Source organism: Colletotrichum aenigma, assembly GCF_013390185.1.
Source record: "Colletotrichum aenigma strain Cg56 chromosome Unknown KSG_Cg56_contig04, whole genome shotgun sequence".
Lineage (NCBI taxonomy): Eukaryota > Fungi > Ascomycota > Sordariomycetes > Glomerellales > Glomerellaceae > Colletotrichum > Colletotrichum aenigma.
The window spans coordinates 2533359-2555899 of record NW_023500910.1 but is presented as its reverse complement, the minus strand read 5'-3'; the positions used below and the strand labels follow the sequence as shown (position 1 = coordinate 2555899).

Genomic DNA, 22541 nt, shown 5'->3' with positions numbered 1-22541 from the left:
CCTCGTGGTTCTCAGAAACGACAATTGAAATTAGGCTGAGCAACCAAAAAAATTCAGTTGAAAGGCCTCTGGTATGGCAAAGCCATCAACTACGCCCTTCCACTCCCTGCCCGGCCTATCGCGCCGCGGCCGATGCCCCACTCTTCCTCCGACCCCGCGCCGGAGTGCTATTGATTTATCATCTCTCAACCTCAACTCACAACATCTAAATCTGACAAACCACCATCTAAGCCATTTCTTTATAAGTCTCAGTAATAATCGCGGTGCACTAATCCCGACTCACCACAAAGTCAACCCCAGAACACCGCAATAATGGCTCAAATCGAAAAGGTCCTCACCACCGCCGCCCCGGCACCCCTCCCGCAATTCTCCCAGGCCATCAAGTACAACGGCATGGTCTACTGCTCTGGCAACATTGGTATCCTGCCCGACAAGCCCGGCATGGTCCAGGCCGAAGGAACCATCAAGGACCGCACTGTACGTCTTATCTCCCCCCGTCTCATCATAATCCCTCATCTTGAAACCAACGGCCAACCCTTTTGAGTCGTATCAAATCTGAAACCCAACCCAGCGCCAAGCCCTCAAGAACCTCTCCGCCGTCCTCGAGGCGTCCGGCAGCAGCCTCCGCAACGCCGTCAAGGTCAACGTCTACATCACCAAGATGGCCGACTTTGCGACCATGAACGAGGCGTACGACGAGTTCTTCACCTTTGACCCCAAGCCTGTGAGTTGTCGTCCCCATTTTCGATCCTGGGGTGAGCATTTCTGACATCGAAAAAGGCCCGCACCTGTGTTGCCGTCTATCAGCTTCCCCTCGGTACGGATGTTGAGATTGAGTGCACAGCATTCCTCAACAAGCCTGCTGAGAAGCTATAAGAATTTTGTGAATTGCCTAAAGATACCTGGCGGGAAAAAAGACGTTTGACATGAGTTATGAGATGGTTTCTTGTCTTTGTTGAGCTGAGCTGAGGCCACAGTTATGGCAATCTTAAAAAAAATACATCTTCGTGCTATCACATCATCGGTTTTCAACCGCGATATTCCTGGCGGCCAGTCAAGGTGAAGAGAGCACGGTACTTTGATGGTAAATCGAGGGCTACGAAAGCCCCGCACTGCTTGAATCTATAATCACTTTCCGACCGTAGTCTTTGTAGTCCGAACGCCTGTTTTAAACATACAGAGCCCCACCCGTCATGTCTTCGTCAAACTCCACAATGCGCTACTTTTCAGTTTCACCGTCGGTACTTAGCCAGCTGGGCCATAATGTTCTCAACCTGCGCGGCCTGATCGCCGCCCGCGGGTGCAGAAGGGGAATGACCGTTGGTATGGCCGTTTGCGGCACCGTTGACGGCGTAAGCCTGGCCGCCGTACGAAGCAGGCTGAGGCGCGGATGCAGGTGCTGCTTGAAGACCGCCAAGCATTGCCTGAATCTGCGCGGCCGCAGGTCCGCCATGTGCACCTCCTTGCGCGCCAAAATGCGCCAGCAGCTGCTGCAGAGTGGTGTTGTCGACGCCGCTCATAATGCTTGCAATGTCGGCTTGGTTAACGGCTGGGGCCTGAGGAACAGCTTGAGGCGGGAGGCGCTGTCCCTGGAGAGGGTAGGCGGGCGCATGGGCAGGAGGCTGGCCTCCGTAAGGTTGACCACCGTAGCCCGGGTAGGGCTGCTGAGGGGGAGGCTGGTATGGCGGGGCTGCACTGGCCTTTTGCCTGAGGACGAGCTCTGCCGCGATTTTGGGCTCAATGTTGTCATAGTCTTCGAACATGGCTTGGCCACCAGGGGCTTGCTTGAAAACTCTTAAGGGAATCCTTCCGTAATTATGAGCCTGCATGTCGAGATCGACGACGCCGTGCACACCCTCCGCAGCCAGTCGTGAGATGAGCGCCTCGCGAGGGAATCTGGGGTTGAAGAACATGACAGCAACCTTTAGGCCCTTTTCGGTGAAGGGGTGCTGAACCCATGCGACGAATTCGTTGGCAAGCTCTTGGAGAAGAAGGATTTGGACGTCCGGAACGTCATTGCCGTAGCGGCGAGGGAGGTCAAGCTCTGCACCAGGCCGTTCATACGCCTTGGGCGGGCTGGGCTCGCGCCAGCGGTAATTGTCGTTGCGACCGTGGCTCTGGGGGGATCTGGAGCGGCCTCGAGAACGGTCGTCGTAGTAGCGGTCCCGGCCGTGACCATCTCTGCCGTAGCTGTCGCCTCTAGCGTGGCCGTTCCGGCGAGGAGATGCGTTGCGACCAGGTCTGTAGTCGTCCCGACGTCGGTCGTTGTGGCCTCCCTCATGCCGGTCTTGACGGCCTGATTGCCGACCACCACGGCCACCGCGGTCGGGTGAACGATTGCGCTCATTGCCGCCCTTGCTCTTTTGTACTTTCGAATACTCAAGGTCTGATGGATATAGATTAGCTCTGCCTCATGCTCAATCCGCACGGAAACACTTACGGATCTTGCGTCCCTTGATCTCGATGCCCTGCAGGTTGTTCATAGCAGCTTGGGCATCCTCCAGGTTGTGATACTGGACGAAGCCATAGGCACTCTTGAGGGAGATCTGGGCGAGCTGGCCGTATTTGCAAAAGATTTCAAATACGTCGCGTTTGGAGACACGTTCGCTCGACAGATTGCCTGAAAAGAAGTCAATGGCGCCGTCAGGTCGGCCTGATGAGAGAGAGCGCGAACCAATAAAGATGCGTGAGCCATCTGGAAACTTATCCCACTTGGCCTCCGCCATGTAGGAGCGCTCGACCTCGAGGAACTGGTCATAGTGAGACTTGCGGTCATTAGTATCAGGGTGATTGGAGTACGGCGGCGCAGTCATTTGGACGGGCGTGGTGCCGGGTGCACCCGCGGCTACGTACGGAGCGGCCGTACTGGATGGATGGGGGTTCTGATTGGAGTAGATGACAGATGCCTGGGTGGGCATTGGAGGTCTTGGAGGAAGGGTGGCGGCAGCGGCGGACGATGACAAGCTGGAGGCGGGTTGGGCTTCATGGTTCTGAGCAGTGGCAGAGGCATTGACGGAGCCAGCCGGGCTTTGATCGTTGGCATCGCTGGCCTGGCCGGTCATCTCAGTGAGCAGTTGAGAGATCTCAATGGCGGCGTCATCCTCGACGTGGGCATCGCGCGAGGTGGCGGTAGCTGATGGGCTTGATTGCTGGGCGACGGCAGGGCGGGCCGAGGACGGATCAGCGACGGGCGGAGAAACCACTTGATGGGTTGTCAAGGAATCAGACGCGGCGGAATTGTGCATGGATTCTGGTGCCTTTGATACATCATCCTGTTCAGCGCCTTCCTCGACCTGAGAGTCGAGGTACTTGAGGTATTCATCCTCGGCATCTTGCTCCACTTGTTGCTCCTGCACCTTGTCCGCGCTCGTCTCTTCTTCCTCTCCATAGGCGTTGAGGCTGTCGTCGTCGTCGTCCTGGTCGTTGGCGTTGGCAGCAGCGTCATGGCTGGCGGTGCCGTTTGTGATTTCAGCCGCAGCCTTGTACCCGGGAGCGACTGCGTTCAGGCCGCCTTGGGCGATTGCGTTAGTTTGGGTAGACATTGCATCGAGGATGTCAGCAGTATCCTGGAGGACAGGCACAACGGCGGGAGCGGCGGAGTGCAGAGGGGATGGAGAAAGAGGCGAGAGGTCGGCGGCAGTAGCCTGGAACTCCGGAATGGCTTCTGGCTCGGGCATCAAGTTGCTGGCGGTCGCGTGCGGGAGTGACGATGGGCGGCTCGACAGCTGTGAGCTCGCTGGGCCCGGTGGACGAGGCTGGCGGAATTGGCAAAGCTCAGAGTCTGGGAGTCCGGAGGGGTGGGAGATGGAAGTTGGAGTGAATCAGAAGATGGGCTTTAAGTCAAAAAATAATTGACGACAAGGCGACCGGACGCCTCGTTTTCTCTGATTTTAGTCGAGCCGCGGCAGTGTCGTCATGTGCGCAAGGCAGGCAAGCACGGTTGATTGATTGGTTTGGGGGGTTTCCAGAGGGGGAATGGAAACGAAGGCGGGGGAGCAGCAGGCGGAAATAGAAGAAGAGATTGCAGACACGGGGGAGTCTCCGATGAGCGGACGAAAGAAAAAGAGCTATCGGCAGCTCTCCCAAGGATGGCAGGCAATTTACCAAATTTCTTCGAAAAGCTTAGTGTCCAGGGCGGAAAGGGTAGATAGATTGTCGGTCAGGCTGGGAGATGAGTGTAGAGAAGAGTAGAGTAGAGGGAGAAGACCGTTGGCGTTGGGCCTTGAGAACCGTGGGCACCGAGAGGTTCGGAAAGAGGTAGCCGCAGGTTGTATGTAGCTTGGAGAAAGAGCCAACGGGTGTTGCGGTGGTGGGAAAAAAGGTTAAGCAGAATTAAGGTACGAGGCCGCGTGGGAAAAAAATCTGAAGAAGTCGGTAGGTGGGCTGGGCTGGGCTGCCTACTAGTGATAGGTGCAGAGCAAGGTAAGGTGGGTGGCAGGCAGCGGAGCGGAGGCAGGCAGGCAGCCCAAGCTCTTTCCCGTTTCCCGCGCACCAGGTCGCTCCCGTCTGCCACTGCAAGTGCAACCACAAGGCTGCTTGTGCTTGTGCCTGCTTGCCCTTGGGTTGGGCCTGGCCTGGCCTGGCCGATCTGTCGCTGCAGAGTCGACCAATGTCACCTCGGGAAAATGGTTCAGAACCACAAACGGCGCTAACTGTATGTGGTAGGCGGATGCCACTATTCCCGAACGAGAGGCCGTGTGTGGTACGGTGCAAGATGACGAAACGCACGGCTCAGCTCTCGCTCATCACCAAGCTCCACCAACATTGCATGATTGTCAATGAAAACCAGCAGGACGGCATTCATCACTCTTCTTGGCACTTCTGTTTGCCTGTGATTGGTCAACCGGCTCTTCACTGCCATACACAGCATATTGGATAGAAGCGGCCTGCTTGCCCAATTAGCCCTTGGTGTCTGTGAAAACTTCGACTTTGCAAACATCATGACGACAATAGCCAGCCTCATCCAGTCCACACGGCCCTCAGTCTTCAGACCTCTTTTCCAGCCCATACATGCCATCCGTTGGGCAAGGTTTCAGGCCTTCGAAGACTCTTTCGACCCGGAAGAACTAAAGCAGGCGAGATCATGGCACAAGACGTTTGACGGAAGCCAACTACCACAAGGCCAAACAAGTTACGCGCGTTCAAGCGGTCCTGGAGGGCAACATGTCAACAAGTAGGTTTATTCACGCGTGCATGGGTTGCTGGGCTTGATGACAAGGCATGGGCCATTTACTAACGCCGACCAGAACTGAGAGCAAAGCAATCACTGCTTGGCCCGTCAAGAACCTCCTCCCAATGCTGCCGAAACTGCTGCATCAGGGCATCAGAGAGTCCAAGTACTACACGGCAAGGTCGGACTCCTTGACGTTCCAGGCTCAGGAGCATCGTCAAAGGACCGCCAACTCGGATGAGAACCAGCAAAAGCTCATCGACGAGGTACAAAGGATATACCGCGAAACAGTGCCAGGAGAGACGAGCAATGAAAAGAAGAAGAAACATGCAGAAATGTGGGCTGACATGTCACGTTTCACCGCATCAACTGCTGACATCCCCGCAGAGCCAAATCTTTCAACGAAGGACGGCTGAAGCAAAAGAAGCACCTGAGCTCAAAGAAACAGAACCGTCGGGCGTCTTTCGATTAAAGTACCACCATGCGGCTCTAGCCACTAGGGAATTTGGAAGGACAGCCGCCCTGAGTCACGACACGTGCCCAAACTTTCAGCTCGCCTTGCGATGGTTGGCTGAGACACGCAAACATCCCATCGTCGCGGGTGGGGTCAGGCCTAGCTAAGCTAAGGGCCAGCCAGGCGGCAAGCAAGAGGTGTCAGGCTTGGACCCTGAACTTTTGACTCAGGTCTTGGGGAGTACAGAATCGGGATTGCCGTCTGCGAGTCTGGTTCGTGGTTCCGATGTTTAGGGAGACGGACTGCGCCGTGGGCTCACGGGAAATGAGTTGATGCTATTGGGCTGGGGAACTGACTGATGCAAATAGGTGAACTCCATCGCGTAATGCGACAGGGGGCTCGACGAAGTTGTAAGATGTGTGTACCAGGTAAATGTAGAAAGCACGGCCATGTCTCCGATAGCTGAGAATGCCGAGAATCCTTCAGCGTCTGCGTTCAAAGATAGAGTCGTCAACCATCGTGCCATTCATATCGGCCAAAAGAGATAAAAATGTTCTTGCTTATGGCAGAAATGATGGGCCTGCGGCTGAAAGACGGCAGAGAACAGACAAGGAGGTTCTTGGGGGCTGCTTCAAAACCCATGCCGGGCCAGTAGCAGCAGTGGTGGGGACCCCCGTGCTCGCGCCGGGAGTGTTGTCGGGTGCCATATTTCGCTGTGACCTGGGACTCCTGGCTGGGCCCGGGCCGCGTCCACCCTCAAGCGGCTGTCACCGCTCAACCTCCATCGTGGACGCGTCTCTGGCTGTGTTGGCTCGAGGAGAATAACGCGAGCGAAAGGAGGACGGTATGATAAAGGCACATGTCAGGTCTGGCGGGGGAAAGTCGGGAGATGATAATCCCCAAGGTAGTGGCCAAAACGGCATCCAGCTGGGGACAAACCAGCGACCTGTCTCACCCTCCGGGGCTAGCTGCGGGACCCCGAGTCCCTTATGTCTCCAGCTGGCACCGCTAAGCTCCTTACCTTAGTCCCACGGGATTTTTTTAGTGCTACACACGAATCCACTCGTTCGTTTGTTTCCCGTACCGTCTAATTCAGCTCGAATCCTCCTCTTCTTTTGCTGTGCCTTTTCTTCCCACTCTCGCCATCGTTTGCTGCTGCTTTCCGTCCATCGAGTCTGCATCTGCTGCGTATCGCGTGCTCGAAGACCTCATCGGATTGATCTGCAACATAGCGTCATAGTGACAGCGCATTACCCCCTTCATCTATCTCTGGTCGCAATTATCCCTGGCTCAAATTAGCCCCGCGAGACCCTCTGAAGGGGAAGTCAAACACTGCAGTGCCGCTGCCGGGGACCGTCGATCATCAGCCCAACTGCCCAAGCAGAACGAGCACACAACTTCTCGCCTTGCCCGACCCGTCAGCAGCTGTTTGCTTCCTGCAACCTCCAACAAACCACGACCTCGGCCTTTGAAGCACAACCTCGAAGCGAAAGCTCAAAGCCTGCCCCAGCATTGCAGCTCCCCGTAAACAAAGGACCGACCGACGACCCAAAGACCGAACTACCGCTAGCTGCAGTTGAGGCGACCCCAACACCGACCGCGCTTACCCCGCCAACAATTTGATCTCGCGACCCCCGACCGACCTTTCAACCCACCACATCCCCGATAGCCCTCGACCGCAGGGCTTCCTCGCGGCCTCACCTTGCGTCTCGATACCCTACAGACAATCGCGACAATGGCTACGAACGGCTCTGACAAGCCTCAGGTCCAGCCCTGCAGGTACAAGGTCGGCAAGACGCTCGGTGCAGGCTCGTATTCCGTCGTCAAGGAGTGCGTCCACATCGACACCGGTCGCTACTATGCCGCCAAAGTCATCAACAAGCGATTGATGGCCGGCAGAGAACACATGGTTCGCCGATTCGCTGTACTCTGAGGCGTCCGACCCGACTAACATGCTCTGCAGGTCCGCAACGAGATTGCAGTCCTGAAAAAGGTCTCCATGGGCCACCAAAACATCCTTACCCTCGTCGACTACTTCGAGACGATGAACAACCTCTACCTTGTCACCGATCTGGCCCTCGGCGGTGAGCTGTTCGACCGTATTTGCCGAAAAGGCTCTTACTACGAGTCCGACGCCGCAGACCTCATCCGCGCCACCCTCTCCGCCGTTGCTTACCTCCACGACCACGGTATCGTCCACCGAGACTTGAAGCCCGAGAATCTGCTTTTCCGCACGCCAGAAGATAACGCCGACCTCTTGATTGCCGACTTTGGACTGAGTCGTATTATGGATGAGGAGCAGTTCCACGTGTTGACGACGACGTGCGGTACTCCTGGCTACATGGCCCCCGAGATCTTCAAGAAGATTGGCCACGGCAAGCCTGTAGACGTCTGGGCCCTCGGCGTCATCACATACTTCCTCCTCTGCGGATACACCCCCTTCGACCGCGACAGCGATTTCGAGGAAATGCAAGCCATCCTGAACGCCGACTACAGCTTCACACCCTTCGACTACTGGCGCGGCGTATCCGAGCACGCCAAGGACTTCATCCGCAAGTGTCTGACCATCGACCCGAAGAAGCGCATGACGGCGCACGAGGCTCTGCAGCACCCCTTCGTTGCGGGCTACCTCAACGGCGAGGGCGAGGGCCAGAACCTGCTGCCCACCGTCAAGAAGAACTTCAACGCCCGCCGGACATTGCATGCTGCCATTGACACGGTTCGCGCAATCAACAAGCTGCGCGAGGGCCAACAGAACCTTATGGATGGCGCCAAATCCCGCGAGCCCGATCGTGGGCTAAAGTCCCCACCGAACGCGAAGAAGGACGACAGTGCCATCAGCATGGGCAATACAAATCACAAGGATTCAGGCTACGGCACCCAGCCCGAGGCGGACAACCAGAACGACGTTGTCATGACAGATGCGGGACCGACACCGACCAGCGTGCCCGCAAGTCTGCGTCCAGGCAGTGAGCAGAATAAGGTCGTTGAGACAAGCAAGGGATTGTGGAGCGGTCCGGCACTGCGGCGATAGTCTCGAGGCGGTGTAGGACTACATGTGAAAGCCATTGCCTCTGATGAGGACGCCAAAATGGGCCGCTCTCAGTGGGAGTATCCAGTTCTCGATACCCGCCCAAGACTTCACCTCGGCATAGGGAATACGTGGCGGACTTTCATGCACATGCGAGGCGCCCGCGCACGGCGGCCACGCGAAGATGGAATGGCCCCGAGTTCGGCCCCGAGTTCGGCCCTTCGATTTCACGATGCTCTCTGGGCAGGGCCCCATGCCCAGAGAGCCTGATGGGGCGGGTTGAGAAAAGAGAAGGAAAACAAGATACCTCGGGTTGATGTCCGCGGACTGGCTCCGTCGTTGGACGAGAGGTGGGCGTCTCGCGGCACCCCAATTTCTTTTCGTTTTTGATGTTTGGGCGGATTCCTATAGCATATATCAACAACAGGACTCGGATGGAAAGCCCTATAATGACATGAAGAATGCAAAACTCGGTCTTGTCTGACTCGCACTGTGATTGTGTAGTTGGATGTGCTGTAACGGTCATTGTAACTCAGCGAGATGCTTTTCTGCTTGCCCTGGATGCGTAAGGATGCGTTCATGCTCCTTCCCCAGACCACGAGACGACAACTGCGGCGTGGCGGCAAGCTAGGCGAAAGAGGACCTTTAGAATACGTTTACATAGAAACCGAAAACTTCAGCATGCTAGCTGTCGAGAAGAAGAGTCAAGTCAATAGTGATGTATGCTGTGGCTCGTTAGTCCCCTCTTCTGGATTCCGATCCATGTGTCGAGGTTGAGTACGCTTGGGTTGGCACATCACAATACATACATCTACTCCCTTAGACAGGACTCTATTGACTGAGTCGAAGGGAAACTTAGTCTCCATACGTCTGCTCACTCGGTGTTGCCCCTCTGGATATGACACAAGATTCACACAAGCAGTCAGTTTTCTGACGATAATCGCGATATGACAGTACAATAGCACTTTTTATGTCGTCTCATTCGTCAAGGACGCAAGAAATTGCCACACTCATCCTTCCGGCAAGATTTTCAGGACGTCGACAGCCCAAGACTCCTAAGAAGCGCACCCGGCCCAGGCTCACGACCAAGGAACTCGGTCATGTATTCCATCTCCTGTTTGCTTGCCCCATGCTCTAAGATCCCATGACGGTAGCGGTCCCAGGCCTCGGGATCCCGCGGGTCCTTGGCAAAGTTGGACTCGAAGAAGTCTGCCGCGAAGGCGTGGGCGCTGTAGAAGCATCGTCAGCTGCGGCTGCTTGGGGGCGTGTCAGGGGTGACTTGCCTGAGATACGAGAAGTACCCCGCGTCGTAGAGGGTGATGAGATGGTTCGACTGAACGTATCCAACACTTTTATTTTCGGGGGTCTTGGTCAGGGTGAGAGTCTCCTTGAGCTCGTTGTAAAGCTTGACCTCATCCAACTCCCTCACTGCGTCGGTAGACTTCTGGTTGTTGACGTCCAAGTCGAACTTGGCAAATAGGCTGCTATCATTAGTCCCCTACACTCACGAATTTCAGATTTCACAACTCACATCTGCCTCAAAAACCACAGCGCACGATTCAAGCTCCGGCTCTCGACTAATCGCTCCACAAGCTTCTCGTTAATCTTCTCAGGCGGCAGCTCGGCGTCATCGTGGTCCTCCTTCCACTTGGCTGCATAGGCAGGGTCCATGTGGGTGTAGTGCCGGCTCATCTTGACCAGCTCATCTGGCATCCAGCACCAGTTCTCGAGCATGGTGCTGGGGGCCTCGCCAAAGTCGGGCTTCACGCGGGTGCCGTGGAAGCGGGTGTACTTGGTTCGGCAGATCAGATCGTGGAGGGCATGGCCCAGTTCTGTTTGATGTCAGAAAGCGTTCATGGGGTGGTAAATGGGTACGTGCCGTGAAAGAGTGTGACAACTTGTCGGTGTTTGAGGAGGGCGCAAGACGCTGCTGATGGTGGTTGGAAGGCGCACATGAGGATCGTGGCAGGATACACCCTGGTTCCGTCTTCTTTAACGTAGCTCTGTAGCTTGTTAGCATCCGTCTTGATGTGATCTCGAAGTATCTTACACATTGCAAATTGACGTTGCAGTTCCCGCGATACTTGCCCTCCCTCCAAATAATATCAGCATAAAGATATCCCACAAACTCGTCCTTTCTCTCCCCTCTTCCCTCCCAAACGCTCCAGACTTGGATGTTCTCAGCCCAAAGCTTCCCTTCTAAGTCCTCTTCCGGCACAGGCACGAACTCCAGTCCGAGGAACTGGTTGAACAGTCCCAGCATCGACGACAGGGTGTGCTGCAGGGGAAAATACTCCGATATCAACTCGTGCTCGACGTTGGCTTCTTCCTCAAGCAGTTGAGTGTAGTACTGGTAATCCCAAGGTAGAATCTCCGCCTCCTCCACGGCGAGATGGGATCTCTTCTTTGCTTCAAGCCTTTCAATCTCCCCCTTCCCTTTCGGCAACAAATCCTTGATCAACTTATTCAGAAACTCGTCAACCCACTCTGTTGACGGCGCGGTTCTCTCCCGAATTCGAAAGTCTGCGTGGTTCTTGTACCCCAACATTCTCGCGTTCTCATCCCTGAGAATGATCATTTCCTTGTAAAGGGGGACATTCTCAACCAGCCTGACGTCGTATGCAGCAAACATCCTCTTCCTCGTCTCAGGGTTATTAGCGTATCGCTGGACAGCTTCATTATCCCCCCTTTCCAATGGCACAAACATCTTCCCGTCTTCTTCCTTCCACCTCGCCATCTCCTGTGCCGAAACACCCTCCAACTCATCTTTCTCAAACCACAAACCCGTCCCCTTCCCACTCAAATTGTTCTGAAAATCCCTCTTCAGCTCTTCAATTCTCTCCCGTCGGCTGAGATACATCTTGATCTGCTCTTCATCAAGCGCCCCATGGCCGGCGCGCCGAAACTGCGACCACATATCTTCTAAAATCTTTCGCTCCTCGTACCCCAGATCTTCATTCTTGTCTTTGACGGCCTGGATAAGCTCGTATACGTCCTTTCGCTTGAGGTTCTCTCCGCCAGCTGCCGACCAGAGCTCCTGCGCCTCTTGAACTGCTTGACGGGTGAGCTCGTCGGGGCCCGAGTAGCGCAGCATGGCGTAAACACCCGCCTCCCCCTGGATTGCATCGTCGACGGCTTGAATTGGCGCAATGACGGTCTGGTAGCACGCTTTAGAGGGCGAGATAGTCTTTACGAGGGTGTCGCGGATAGAGGAATGCTCTGCGATGAACCGTTTGATCAAGGGGACAATCTCGTTCGCCGAGAGTATTGGCTGAAGTGGCTGGGGTGATTTGCGAGCCATTTTGCGTTTTTGCCGTTCGCGATATTCGTCTCAAAATCAAGGAGTTCAATTGAACAAGAGCAGCTCAAAACAGTTCATTGACCATGACTATTGAAATACATTTGTATCAATCCCAAGCAACAACCAAGACACCTCTCAACAGCCTCAATCAACATCCTAACTTCATCAGGCAGGTCGACCGCAGCGTACCTGATCCAAAAGATAGATTGTCACCACCTGATTAACCATCCCCTGGACAATCTACCGCTCGGGAGAAAAAGCCTCATCACGCGGTCTCACAAACGTCCCCCGGCCCGCATCCGCGCCGCAGACCCGCGTCCCGGCGACGTAACACCACCACCGCTCCGGAGACATTCGTCTTCACCGCGGCCCCGATGATTGGGTCCCCCGACCGGTCACGCGCGCGTGAGACCTGCAGCGCCATACCGTACTACCACTTCCTAAATCCTGATTCGGCAAATGCGACGCAGGTCCTGAGTGTATGTTTCTGAATTAGTGATACACTGAGGCTCGTTGGACCGCTCAGAGGCTTAAGCTTATGTGGGATTTGGCTCTTGCAACGTTCAGAAATGTTTGAAAGCTTGTGCCAGAGACGACACGGACGTGGCGTGAAGATTATGCGGTATTTCGAGATGCCGTTTGGGGAGTTTCTGATGGCTCGGAATGGCCATTTGAAGATCTGGCCATCTGTGCGAGACGGCAAAGGGAAGACTCTCGTGATTGGGAACATCTGCTTTGGGTAATATGGTCAGTGTCCGTGGCGGGATAGATCTCGCCTCAATGCCAGCTTCAGCTTCAGCTTCACATCGCCTCCCGTCTTCAGTTCACCCCTGCGACCCCGGATCAAGTTTTGCCTCAGGTCATCTCTTCTACCACAATGCAGTCTCAGGACGGCTATCGAAGGAGTCCTACCAGGACAAAAGACTCACGAAGGCTTCAAAAACCTCAGACAGCTTCAGAGACGAGCAAGATTGCATAAGCATTGCTCGGCAGCACGAAGACGGTCTTGGCAAACCAAGTCGCCTCCCTGGGCAAGCTATTCCCCCAATGACCGAAGAAGGAAATCAGCTCAGCTAAGCTCATCTCTCCCCAGATAGGATACCCAATTCCTCGGAATTCCATCTCCAAAATCGCCATTCGCCATTCGCCCCCCTCTTCCACCCACGGAGAAGACTCCCCGGACACCCTCCCCGACCAACAACAAGGGCCGTACAGCACGCAGAGCTCCCTCAAGCTTCTATCGCCGACTGCTAGAAACATCATAGCAGTTCATGCCATCTGGCCACATGGTCACAGCTTCCCACCCCCGCGTGATCGAACCCGCCAACCACCAGTGGATTTGCCTCCCCCAGAAGGAGACTACTGTCATGCGAACAGCCTCACGCCAGGCGGGTACGGCGGGTAGACGTTCTTCATCTCAACTACAGCATTGGCGCCAAGGAGTCCAAGTAGCCAAGCGGGCCTGCTGAATGGCCAAGCTTCCTTCTTTTTAGACTCAAAGTAGAGCCCGTTCCCCAGAAAACTGCTTAAGCACGCAGAGCATGGAGCCTTACGCTTTTCCCCAGAGCTCTAATAGCTTAAATCGCCCATCATTCCACAGAGACCGTGCCATATTTCCTAACGGGGGCAATATATAAGAAGATGGAAAGTGTGGCCGTCTTTCACACCATTCCAACGTGGATGAACTTTCTCGCCTGTCTCCAGAATATCACAGAGCAAAGGCAAATGTACAAATAAAACAGCAGAACAAGAAATTAAAAAAAGTTGCTCTGAACTTCCAGACGTTGAGTAAACCATATCTGGGCCCTGGCCAGAGGATTAAACCTCCCGCCAAGACAGGTATGACAGCACGGGCAAAACATACTTTCTGCTGCAGAGTCATCATGCGTGCGCGCCCCCTTCACCAAGGATCTCCCACGAGGCATGTCCACAGCCAGAAGTGATCGGCGGGTGTTCAGCTCAGGTCCCCTTCCAATGAGGACAGAACGTGCCCGACCGGATGCTCCCGTTCGGGTGACTTGAAACATTTTTGTCCAATGTAGAGAGGTCGAGGAGGGGGGCAGGTGGAAACATGGAAAGGCCATGCTGCTTTGGCTGCCAAGACTGATGAATGCCGTCTATGAACCTTCTTGACGTCGAGAACGACAGTGAGCAAAACTCCATTGGGGCGCCGAAGGCATGACGGAAATTGCTTAGCGGTGGAATCTCGGTGCCGTGGCAGGCCACCGAGGATCTAGGCCTCCTTTGTTCGGCCGGTCTTTCCGCGAGACTAGCCCGTGATTACTACAGCAAGTCGGCTCCGTCTAACGCCGAATGCCGGCACGGGCCCGGGTGGGGGTGTGGTAGGAAGTACCGACTCAGGGGGACGAACAGGCGGCTGAGTCGGAAATAAGGTATTCGCGCAACCTCGGACGAGTCCCATCTCTGGTGTTGAGGCCCGTCGAACCACGCTCTGGAACGGGGCTGATCCTGTTGTGCGGTGAACCATCGTGCCCCCTCCCATCCTGGCAATTGTCTCTCGTGCGCACGGCAGGCACATGCCAGTCGCGAGGCAGACACTACTGCGGTAGACAACCCAAACGGCCAGGAAGGGTTGTCACAGCTTCATGCGCATGGAAACCAATAAGAGCCGCTTGGGAAAGAGACACCCTGGGCGGCAGTTCGGCCACAGGAGCCACGTCGCTGTCTGGTTCATGCCACAATCAAAGGCAAAGGACCGTGAGCATAGCAAATTGTGTTTTGCATGAGAATGTCTCCCGCTTGGTTGGCCGGATGGGCTCGCCATGGGAACGTGCGAGACGCATGGATGATGTGAGACGACAGCAGCGAATAGCCGGGCCATGAGAGACGGCAGGAGGGTCGCAAATCACTGGGCTGAGATGGCGACTCGTGAGTGTAAGCTTATTCTCACCGACCGCGAGGGACTGAATCTCTCTCGTGGGCAGACCAACCAGGGTACCTACGGGATACCTATAGCGGCTGCGGTATCACGGTGTTGCTGGCGGGTCTTGGCACCCGGATCACTCGGAGGTTGTGCGCGACGGCGGCTGCGCGTGTTTTCACACTCTTTTTTGTTGATCCATTATCCAAGACAGGGCTGCCCAAGCTCGCAGCCGAGGGGGAGGCTCCAGTCGATGGCGGACCCGAGGGCCCGGTGAAAAAAAATTGGAAGGATTCCAGCAAAAAGGAGAGGCTCATTTCGGGGAGCTTCGCCAACCCAGGTCCCGCTCCCAAGGTTCCGAGGTGGAAAATGGGGCACTTCGGGAGGAGAGGGAGTGGAAAATGTCCGCTCAACAAGGCATGTCGGACTCGTTCCATCAAATCTTAGTTTTGCAGGCTCACAATCTCGATTGCAACCGCAAACGCTCTGGGCGAAGTGGATGCTGAAGTGCGATACCACAGGGGGGGAGATTTCTCGAGTGCTCAATCAGTCTTCCATCTCGTGCGTGTGCTGCCGGGTTGGCACGTTGGCTCAGATCAGCGGGGACCAACGCACACCCGACGCACGACACTGGCTGAGGTTGCTGCAAACACTTCCGCCGAGGCCCCTGTCACCTTCACGTTACGCGAGTACGCGCGAGCGTGACTGGCTGCCATGTTCGGTGTGTGTATTCTGTAATGTGCAGGGAAACGGTGTCAAACTGCCAAGCCCGCCAAGTGCGCTGGACCTTCGCAACGACGATGAGTACTACCGGCCTTTCTCAGTTGGATCTGCACAGACAACTGCTGTATTTGGGTTGAGCGGTGAGACAAGATGATACGGTGACGGGCAGGGCCTGCAGGCCATGTGAGTGTATTGGAGGTGAGCTGTTGGTTAGTGCGAATGAGCTCTCGATCAATCGCAAGAATGGTGATGATGGCAACGATTGCAACAGGCGGGTGGTCGCCTGTCCTGTCTATCGGCGACCACGGACATTGACGATGTCGATGTCTCTAGTCAAGACGCTTCGTTGATCTTCGCTGCGAGTGAAGACTTTAAAAATGTCATGCCTGCCGAAGCTCTCAACGGGTATTTCGTCTTGTTCAATGGTCGCCGTCCTGTCGATGGGTGATCCATGATGGTGACTCTTTCCAGACTTGCGGCAGGGAACAACAGCCCATGTGTCGGACGTTGGCGGGTCGTGAGTGGCTGCTAGCCGGCGACTACCAATGGCGCGCGCGGCGAAGAGGTGTCGAGAGGAAATCCCTAATTTGTGTGGCTTGCAGCAATGCCAAGACCAGAAGGCCAGGGAGAGCGTCCTTTCGGTCCATGTGGCGCGCAGCAAGTCGTCGGGCTCGGCATGGTCAAAGTCCGCGATACCGCTCGACTGTCTGCTCACAAATCACACGGCGTTGCTTCTGCGAGCGCTGCTGCATCCGCCCGCCGGTCGTCTGACTTGCTGTGTAAGCAGGTAGTATAGGTAATCAATCCTCAACTCCGCCGAGCGAATGTATCTGTCGCACGCATGACCGAGATGGTAACCATCGCAACCACAATGCTTATCTGATGTTCTCCGCGCACCGAGTCGGGCTAGGCGCGGCCCAAGCTCGACGATTCGCATCTTGCAGCGAGCGGCACCGCGGATGTACTGAGTGCAACGGCGTCTTTTCGATTGGCGGGCATGCAAGTTAGCGGGGGAGAGACGACCCCTAAGCAGGGACCGTTTGGGGGATTGGCGCGGGATGCGAAAAGTGATGCGAGAAGGATGCGATATCACGAGAGTTTTGGAATCTGATTCTGTCGCGGTATGAAGGGGTAACATTGGCGATGAAGACGTTGGAGGGGTTTTCTCAATTTAGTCTAGATGCTGCTGCCCTTCTGCCGTGGCCGCAGGACCTCAGGCGCAGAGTGTTTCGCTGCAGCCAACCCTCGTTGTTGCATGTGCAGTGCACCGGCCGCATTCCCATCAACCGTCAACGTGATGGTGCCTATCGTCCCATCAATTGACGACCGTGTCGTCTGTGTACCCGTCTCGTCTGTCGGTCGGCTTTGAGACCACCACGGTCGAGAATATCGCACCTTATTGGGTGGTGACGAGCGTATAACTGCGTATCCGCGTATCTGCACCTCGCGTATACGCACAAAGCGAGATTGAGCTTGTGGCCCGGCGGGAGATGGGCGTAGAGTCGGCCAACGGTAAAACGGAGCAGGCTTCTTGGCCGACACCGACAAGAGCGGACAGCGGCGTCCAGACGTTCGTAGTTGGGCGGAGGGCGGTCGCGCGGGAAACAACTGGACCCCGGGATTAAGCGAAAAAACAATTTTTTCCTCCGTAAGCGGACAAGCGGGCCAGGAAGAAAGAAGAAAAAAAAAAAAAAGGCCTGAAAATTAGGTGGAAAATTTATGACGACAGTGGGGAACCAAACATGCGATGGATGGATTGGGTCGATGGTCCAGGAACATCGTCCGCCAAGTGGGTGGAGACGCGAAAAAAAAGAAGATGAAGTCAACCGGCAGCTCGTAGTGGGGCTGGAAGGGCTCGCCCGAGGTGGTCGAGGTACCGGTACTTCAGACGCCGAGCGATCCGAGTTTAGGGCCCTGCAGCAGTCACCCAGCTACGGGAACACAGCTGGAGCGAGCTGGCTGCAGTGGGCAACTAAATCGCCAGCGGCCAGTGGCTTGCCTCGCTTTTGCTCGCATTCGCCGGCTAACGAGTATTTTGGTGGGCGAACACGCGGACACTTGCGGCGGGCTGCGACTGGTCTGTCCCCTGGTGGGCGCTAAGACAAAGAGTCGTCGTCACCGCAGTCCCAATCATTTCGCATACGGCGTATCCAGTTCGACTGCCAGTTGGCTCCCTCTAATCCATCTTTGCACGAATACACGTACCGCATTGCAGGAGAGTCTGGGGGTCCCGCCGGCTGACCGCTGCAAACTGCAACACGCAAGGCGGTAAAGAGAGGCTGTGGCGCTTGTTGTTGTTGATAGACTTGACAGACGTTATTGCATCATGACCTGTAGTTGAGATGGCATTCTCTGTCGCGCTTGTTGAATCATCAAGGGTGATGCCACCTCACAGAGCCTCGATGATGCCGGCAAGCCGCGTGAAAGGGGCTAGCAACAACAAAAGAGTGTTTTTCTGGCCCCCCCTTTCAAGCCGTGCTGACTGTCGGTCGGACCGGAGTCCAGGAGCCGTCCGCACTTGAGCCTCGGTGCCGGTGACGGCGGACGATCGATTAGATAAGTGTACCGGCACTGCAGCACTGGCTTTCACGCTGGCGTTGGCGCTGGCTCTGGCTTGAAAGTGTGCTTCTAGGGTGGTTGGGCTTGAAGCCATTGCAAGCCACTGACTTCAAGCCCCATTTTGACAGCGACGCTCTGTAACGCCTCTCGTCAGGCCACCCAAGGGCGCATCGTACAATTCTTTCTTGTGACTGACTCCACGATGGCGCTGCTGAGTTGACCCAATGACTCCGCGAGGGCAGCGATTCGATTGGGGCCCGAAAGCGAGATTCGCGTCCACACCAGGCCTAATTCCCGAATGTTTCCATGATCACCCGCTTCCGTCGACCCGTCGTCGTACCGGCGCCGGCAGGTGGACAGCCAGCCTCGCGGTTGACGCAGCGTAATCCGCAGTCCGCAATCCAGTCCGCAGCGCAGAGTATTGTCCAGGTTGTTTGTTCGGTACTGCAGCAGCGACGGGACGGGGGGCGACAGAGGCTGACGAGTTAAGGACGACGATAATCTTAGAATCGGGTCAGTGGCAGCTGTTTCACCGAAATGATTTTATTTCAGGGGCCGCGAAGGAAGAGACGTCAGTGTGATTTCTTTCTTCTTCAGTTGCTGAGAGTGCGACGTATTGACCGGGGATGTCAAACAAGATTGTTGGGAACAGGGGGTCTGGGTCAATTGGGTGTCTGTGGTCAGCCCTGTAGACCAGACCAGACCGGCCATCATCATCAGCACGCGACAGCCATCCTGTGTGTCGTGTGGGCGAAATTTAGGTGCACTGCAAACTCCGATGGCCGATGGTGACCGATGGATGGATTGGGGCCGGGGGTGGACTTTGCGGGTTTGGCGACGGACGAGACGAAGCTGGTCGCCCTGTTAGATTCTGCGACGGTTAGTGAAAGAAAAGACAGACAAAAGACGAACCCATCGATGCGGGTAAAACAAGTGCAAACAAGCAAAAAGCGCAATTTCAACGTCGTCTGCTAGGAAGCATCTGCAGCTTCTAGATCAACTGATGCGATCCACAACGGAGATGTTCCGTAGCGTAAAAGGTTGTGCGCGACAATACAACACGCGATACGCCGTGGGATATTGGTCGGGAGAGAGACAGTGAGGAAAAAAAAAAAATCTCTGGGAAAAAAATGGATCATGACTCCGTCCCGGCGTCACCAAGATTCCTTTGACCGGGGCGGACTCGTCGGTCCTGGCCGTGGCGTCCTGCAAAGTCGCATCATCACGTAAGGCAGGTTGGGTTGGGCAGGCCGCAGACCAGAGGAACACTGAAGGGGAGGGACGGGTTGACGGGGTGGATACGCGCCTTCCGATCAGTGCTTTGAGCATCCCTGCCCTCTGGCTGCTGTTTCTTTCCAATGAGCCCGTGCGTCCGTGATTCACTAAGCAAGTATCCGTACCTTCTAGCCCCGCCTTTTGGATCAAGAACCTGTCCAAGTACCTGTACCCGACCCGCAGCATCCGAGCGTCCTGGGCCTGCCTCTCTGACCTCAATGTGAGTGTCGTGTGCGACTTTTCGCCTTTTCGCAGGTGAGGTGCAGGTGGTTGCAGGCACCTCCGGCCCCCAAAAGTCACAAGCTGTCGCTGTCAGGCACGGACAAGAGACACACGAGACTCCATGCTGCAGCCACTCAGTCAGTCATGATGCCGTCCGTCTCTGACTGAAGTCCCGAAAGATCGCCGGTGAGATCCAGCAAGCCGGCGCGCTTTATTGGGGGGGGGGGGGGGGGAACAACGCATCAAGCAACGTACACCTTGTCGCAGCGTTCCTGAATACGGTAAACGAGACGAGGGCGAGGGCGAGGCGCGACAAGGCGCGGTGAACTTGGCATCTGCCTTGCCATCCTTCGCAGCAGCAGAAAGCCTCACAAAGACGAGAATCATAGGCTGCTGAGCGCTGGCCGTTGGAGATGGATCGTGGAGCATGAGGTGCACTGCAAGCCGCACCGCTGAGGGGGCCACAGCAGAAAGAGACGGACACTGAACACACTAAGCAGAGAGAAAAAAGGACGGGTACGACCCAAGGTTTGACGCCATGTACCCGCCAAGAAAGGCAGGTTCAGGGTCCCCCCGAATGAATCAACTCAGCATCATAGCTCCATCTTCATTCGATTCCGACACCCAATCCCGCCAGCGTCCCGCCAGTCCCAGCGCTTCCACGCGCCGTAGCGGACCACCCCCCCTGCCCGGCTCTGGGTTTGGTCAGCTGCGTAGGGGAAGAGCACCAGTGACCTCCCACAAAAAGGTACATTCGACATGCGCGCGCAAAGTACCTGTCCACCCCTGTCACACCCAAAAGCTCTCGGCCTCTGACAAGCACCCCGGTCCCCGCCGCTTCCGTAGGCCGGCTTGGTCTGTCTTGGTCACCTCTCCGCCGTCTCTTGGTGTCTTGGTACCTCGACGCAACTCTGGACGCCCAGCTCTCTCAACACCCACACCCCCGGGGAGTAGAGTACGCTGCTCGGCCGGCCTCCTTGACCCTGCCCTGTCCTCCAAGTCCCCCAAGTCTCGTCTGCTCTATTCCGTCCTTTGCCTTGCACTTAACCTACTTTGCCTTACCCTGCCGCCGTGCCCGTCCCTCCCGCTGCCTCATCGTACATATGAATTCAGTCATCCACACTCACAGTAACTTTGTCGCCTGTCTCATTCTCTTTTGAACCTCTTCCTCCCCTCCCTCTCTAAATCCTCTCGCCTGCCTTCCTCTGCCCGTCCGTTGGCTCAACAGCTCCCTCCCTTCGGCGGACATTCTTCACCACGAATAGAGGATTAGGAATTTGGGAAATACGTACACGTCGATATCTGTTAGGTTGGGACATGACGTAGCGGGAAACCACACAGGAACCATCGCCCACTAAGAAAAAAAACCGTACTGGATGTTTGGGTTTTAGTCGGACAACCACGAACAGACAACTGGGAGACCTCTTCACCTCTTGGGTCCCCAGTCACCTAATTCCTCCCGCCACACCGTCTTCGCCTTCTCACTTCTTCCCGACATCCTTCGACGAGCAACCAGCATGCGCGACTTCGCCAGCTTCCTCCAAGGGAAGCCCACTCTTCCGTCCCTGTGGACCGGCAACATCAACTTCGCAAAACTCAACCCCATACCGCACCGATACCGATCCAACCGAGCAAAGAGGAATCAGAAGAAGCGCGCCAGCGGCCCCGAGGATGTCGTATCTCTGCAAAAGTCCCTCAACCCTCTCGAGACCCTGTCAAAGTTGAGGAATCACAAGTGGAGACTACTCGACTTGCAGTACATCATCCTCGTCGCCCTCATCGTCTTCTCCCTCTGTATCACGCCCTCAGCGCCCTTGATTAAGACCGCCGCCGTCGCTGGTGGTCTGCTTCTCCTCACCGTTCCTCTCACCAGCCAGTTCTTCTTTCCTGGATTGAGCATATGGGCCTACCTCATTTATTTCTTTTGTAGCCGGTAAGTTACTGGAAGCATTTGTCGAGGGTGAAGCTAATTGGAATAGCTTCATTGATGCGAAATACCGTCCCCACATCTGGGTGCGCGTCCTTCCCGCCCTCGAGAACGTCCTCTATGGCGCGAACCTGTCCAACATCCTGTCCGCCCACACCCACCCCGTTCTCGATATCCTCGCGTGGATTCCTTACGGCCTGGGCCACTTCGGTGCCCCCTTCGTCTGCGCCGCCTTCCTCTTCTTTTTCGCCGCCCCCAAGACCCTCCCCGTCTTCGCCAAGTGCTTCGGCTGGCTGAATGTCCTCGGCGTTACAATCCAGCTCGTCTTCCCCTGCACTCCTCCGTGGTACGAGAACGAGCACGGCCTGGCTCCCGCTGCGTATGGCATGTCTGGCTCCCCTGCCGGTCTGGCCAGAATTGACGCTATTCTGGGCATTGACATGTACACGACGAGCTTCAGCACCGCCCCCGTGCCCTTCGGCGCCTTCCCCTCCCTGCACGCCGCTGACGCCGTTATCGAGGCGCTCTTCCTGAGCTACTGCTTCCCCCGCTTCCGCCCTCTCTTTTGCCTGTACGTCGGCTGGATTTGGTGGGCAACCATGTACCTCAACCACCACTACGCCGTCGACCTGGTTGGCGGATCCCTCCTCTCCGCCGGCATCTTTTACTACGCCAAGTCCCGATTCCTGCCTCAGCAGCAGGCCGACAAGAAGAACCGTTGGGAGTACGACTACGTCGAGATTGGCGAGCAAACCAAGATTTGGGACGAGGAATATGGCCGCATGTACAACATGGGCTACCTCCAACGCCGTACCAGCTCCGATAGCGACGAGTGGACCGTTGGTAGCACCTCGAGTTACAGCTCTTCAAGTCGGGGCAGCGGCAGCCTGAGCCCCGCACTTTCCGAAGAATCCGGCCGCAGCATTTTCAGCATCGAGATCAAGCCCAACGCAGACCGATACGAGATTCCTCAGCTGAAGGAAATCGCTGTCAGGTAG

At 55.9% G+C, this 22541-nt stretch overlaps 6 protein-coding genes across 6 annotated transcripts; 4 read left to right on the top strand and 2 right to left on the bottom strand.

The window, feature by feature from the left end:
* Positions 1-312: 312 nt before the first annotated feature.
* On the top strand, positions 313-876 carry CGCA056_v006558 (Protein mmf1; the record flags this gene model as incomplete). Its single annotated transcript, XM_037321807.1, has 3 exons — positions 313-477; positions 572-724; positions 781-876. The coding sequence occupies 3 exons, from the start codon at positions 313-315 to the stop codon at positions 874-876; spliced, it is 414 nt and encodes a 137-aa protein (XP_037179650.1).
* A 356-nt stretch (positions 877-1232) lies between these two features.
* CGCA056_v006557 (putative RNA-binding protein) lies at positions 1233-3677 on the bottom strand (the record flags this gene model as incomplete). Its single annotated transcript, XM_037321806.1, has 3 exons — positions 1233-2386; positions 2441-2620; positions 2675-3677. 3 exons carry the CDS (start codon positions 3675-3677, stop codon positions 1233-1235), a joined length of 2337 nt encoding a protein of 778 aa, XP_037179834.1.
* A 1263-nt stretch (positions 3678-4940) lies between these two features.
* On the top strand, positions 4941-5642 carry CGCA056_v006556 (uncharacterized protein; the record flags this gene model as incomplete). Its single annotated transcript, XM_037321805.1, has 3 exons — positions 4941-5173; positions 5247-5507; positions 5558-5642. 3 exons carry the CDS (start codon positions 4941-4943, stop codon positions 5640-5642), a joined length of 579 nt encoding a protein of 192 aa, XP_037178733.1.
* A 1717-nt stretch (positions 5643-7359) lies between these two features.
* Positions 7360-8658, top strand: cmkB (Calcium/calmodulin-dependent protein kinase cmkB; the record flags this gene model as incomplete). The annotated part of the gene is made up of 2 exons (XM_037321804.1): positions 7360-7533; positions 7588-8658. 2 exons carry the CDS (start codon positions 7360-7362, stop codon positions 8656-8658), a joined length of 1245 nt encoding a protein of 414 aa, XP_037179835.1.
* A 1027-nt stretch (positions 8659-9685) lies between these two features.
* Neurolysin lies at positions 9686-11956 on the bottom strand (the record flags this gene model as incomplete). The annotated part of the gene is made up of 5 exons (XM_037321803.1): positions 9686-9884; positions 9948-10136; positions 10187-10487; positions 10531-10658; positions 10740-11956. 5 exons carry the CDS (start codon positions 11954-11956, stop codon positions 9686-9688), a joined length of 2034 nt encoding a protein of 677 aa, XP_037179836.1.
* Positions 11957-21133: 9177 nt separating this feature from the next.
* Positions 21134-22541, top strand: aur1 (Inositol phosphorylceramide synthase catalytic subunit aur1; the record flags this gene model as incomplete). The annotated part of the gene is made up of 2 exons (XM_037321802.1): positions 21134-21549; positions 21596-22541. 2 exons carry the CDS (start codon positions 21134-21136, stop codon positions 22539-22541), a joined length of 1362 nt encoding a protein of 453 aa, XP_037180498.1.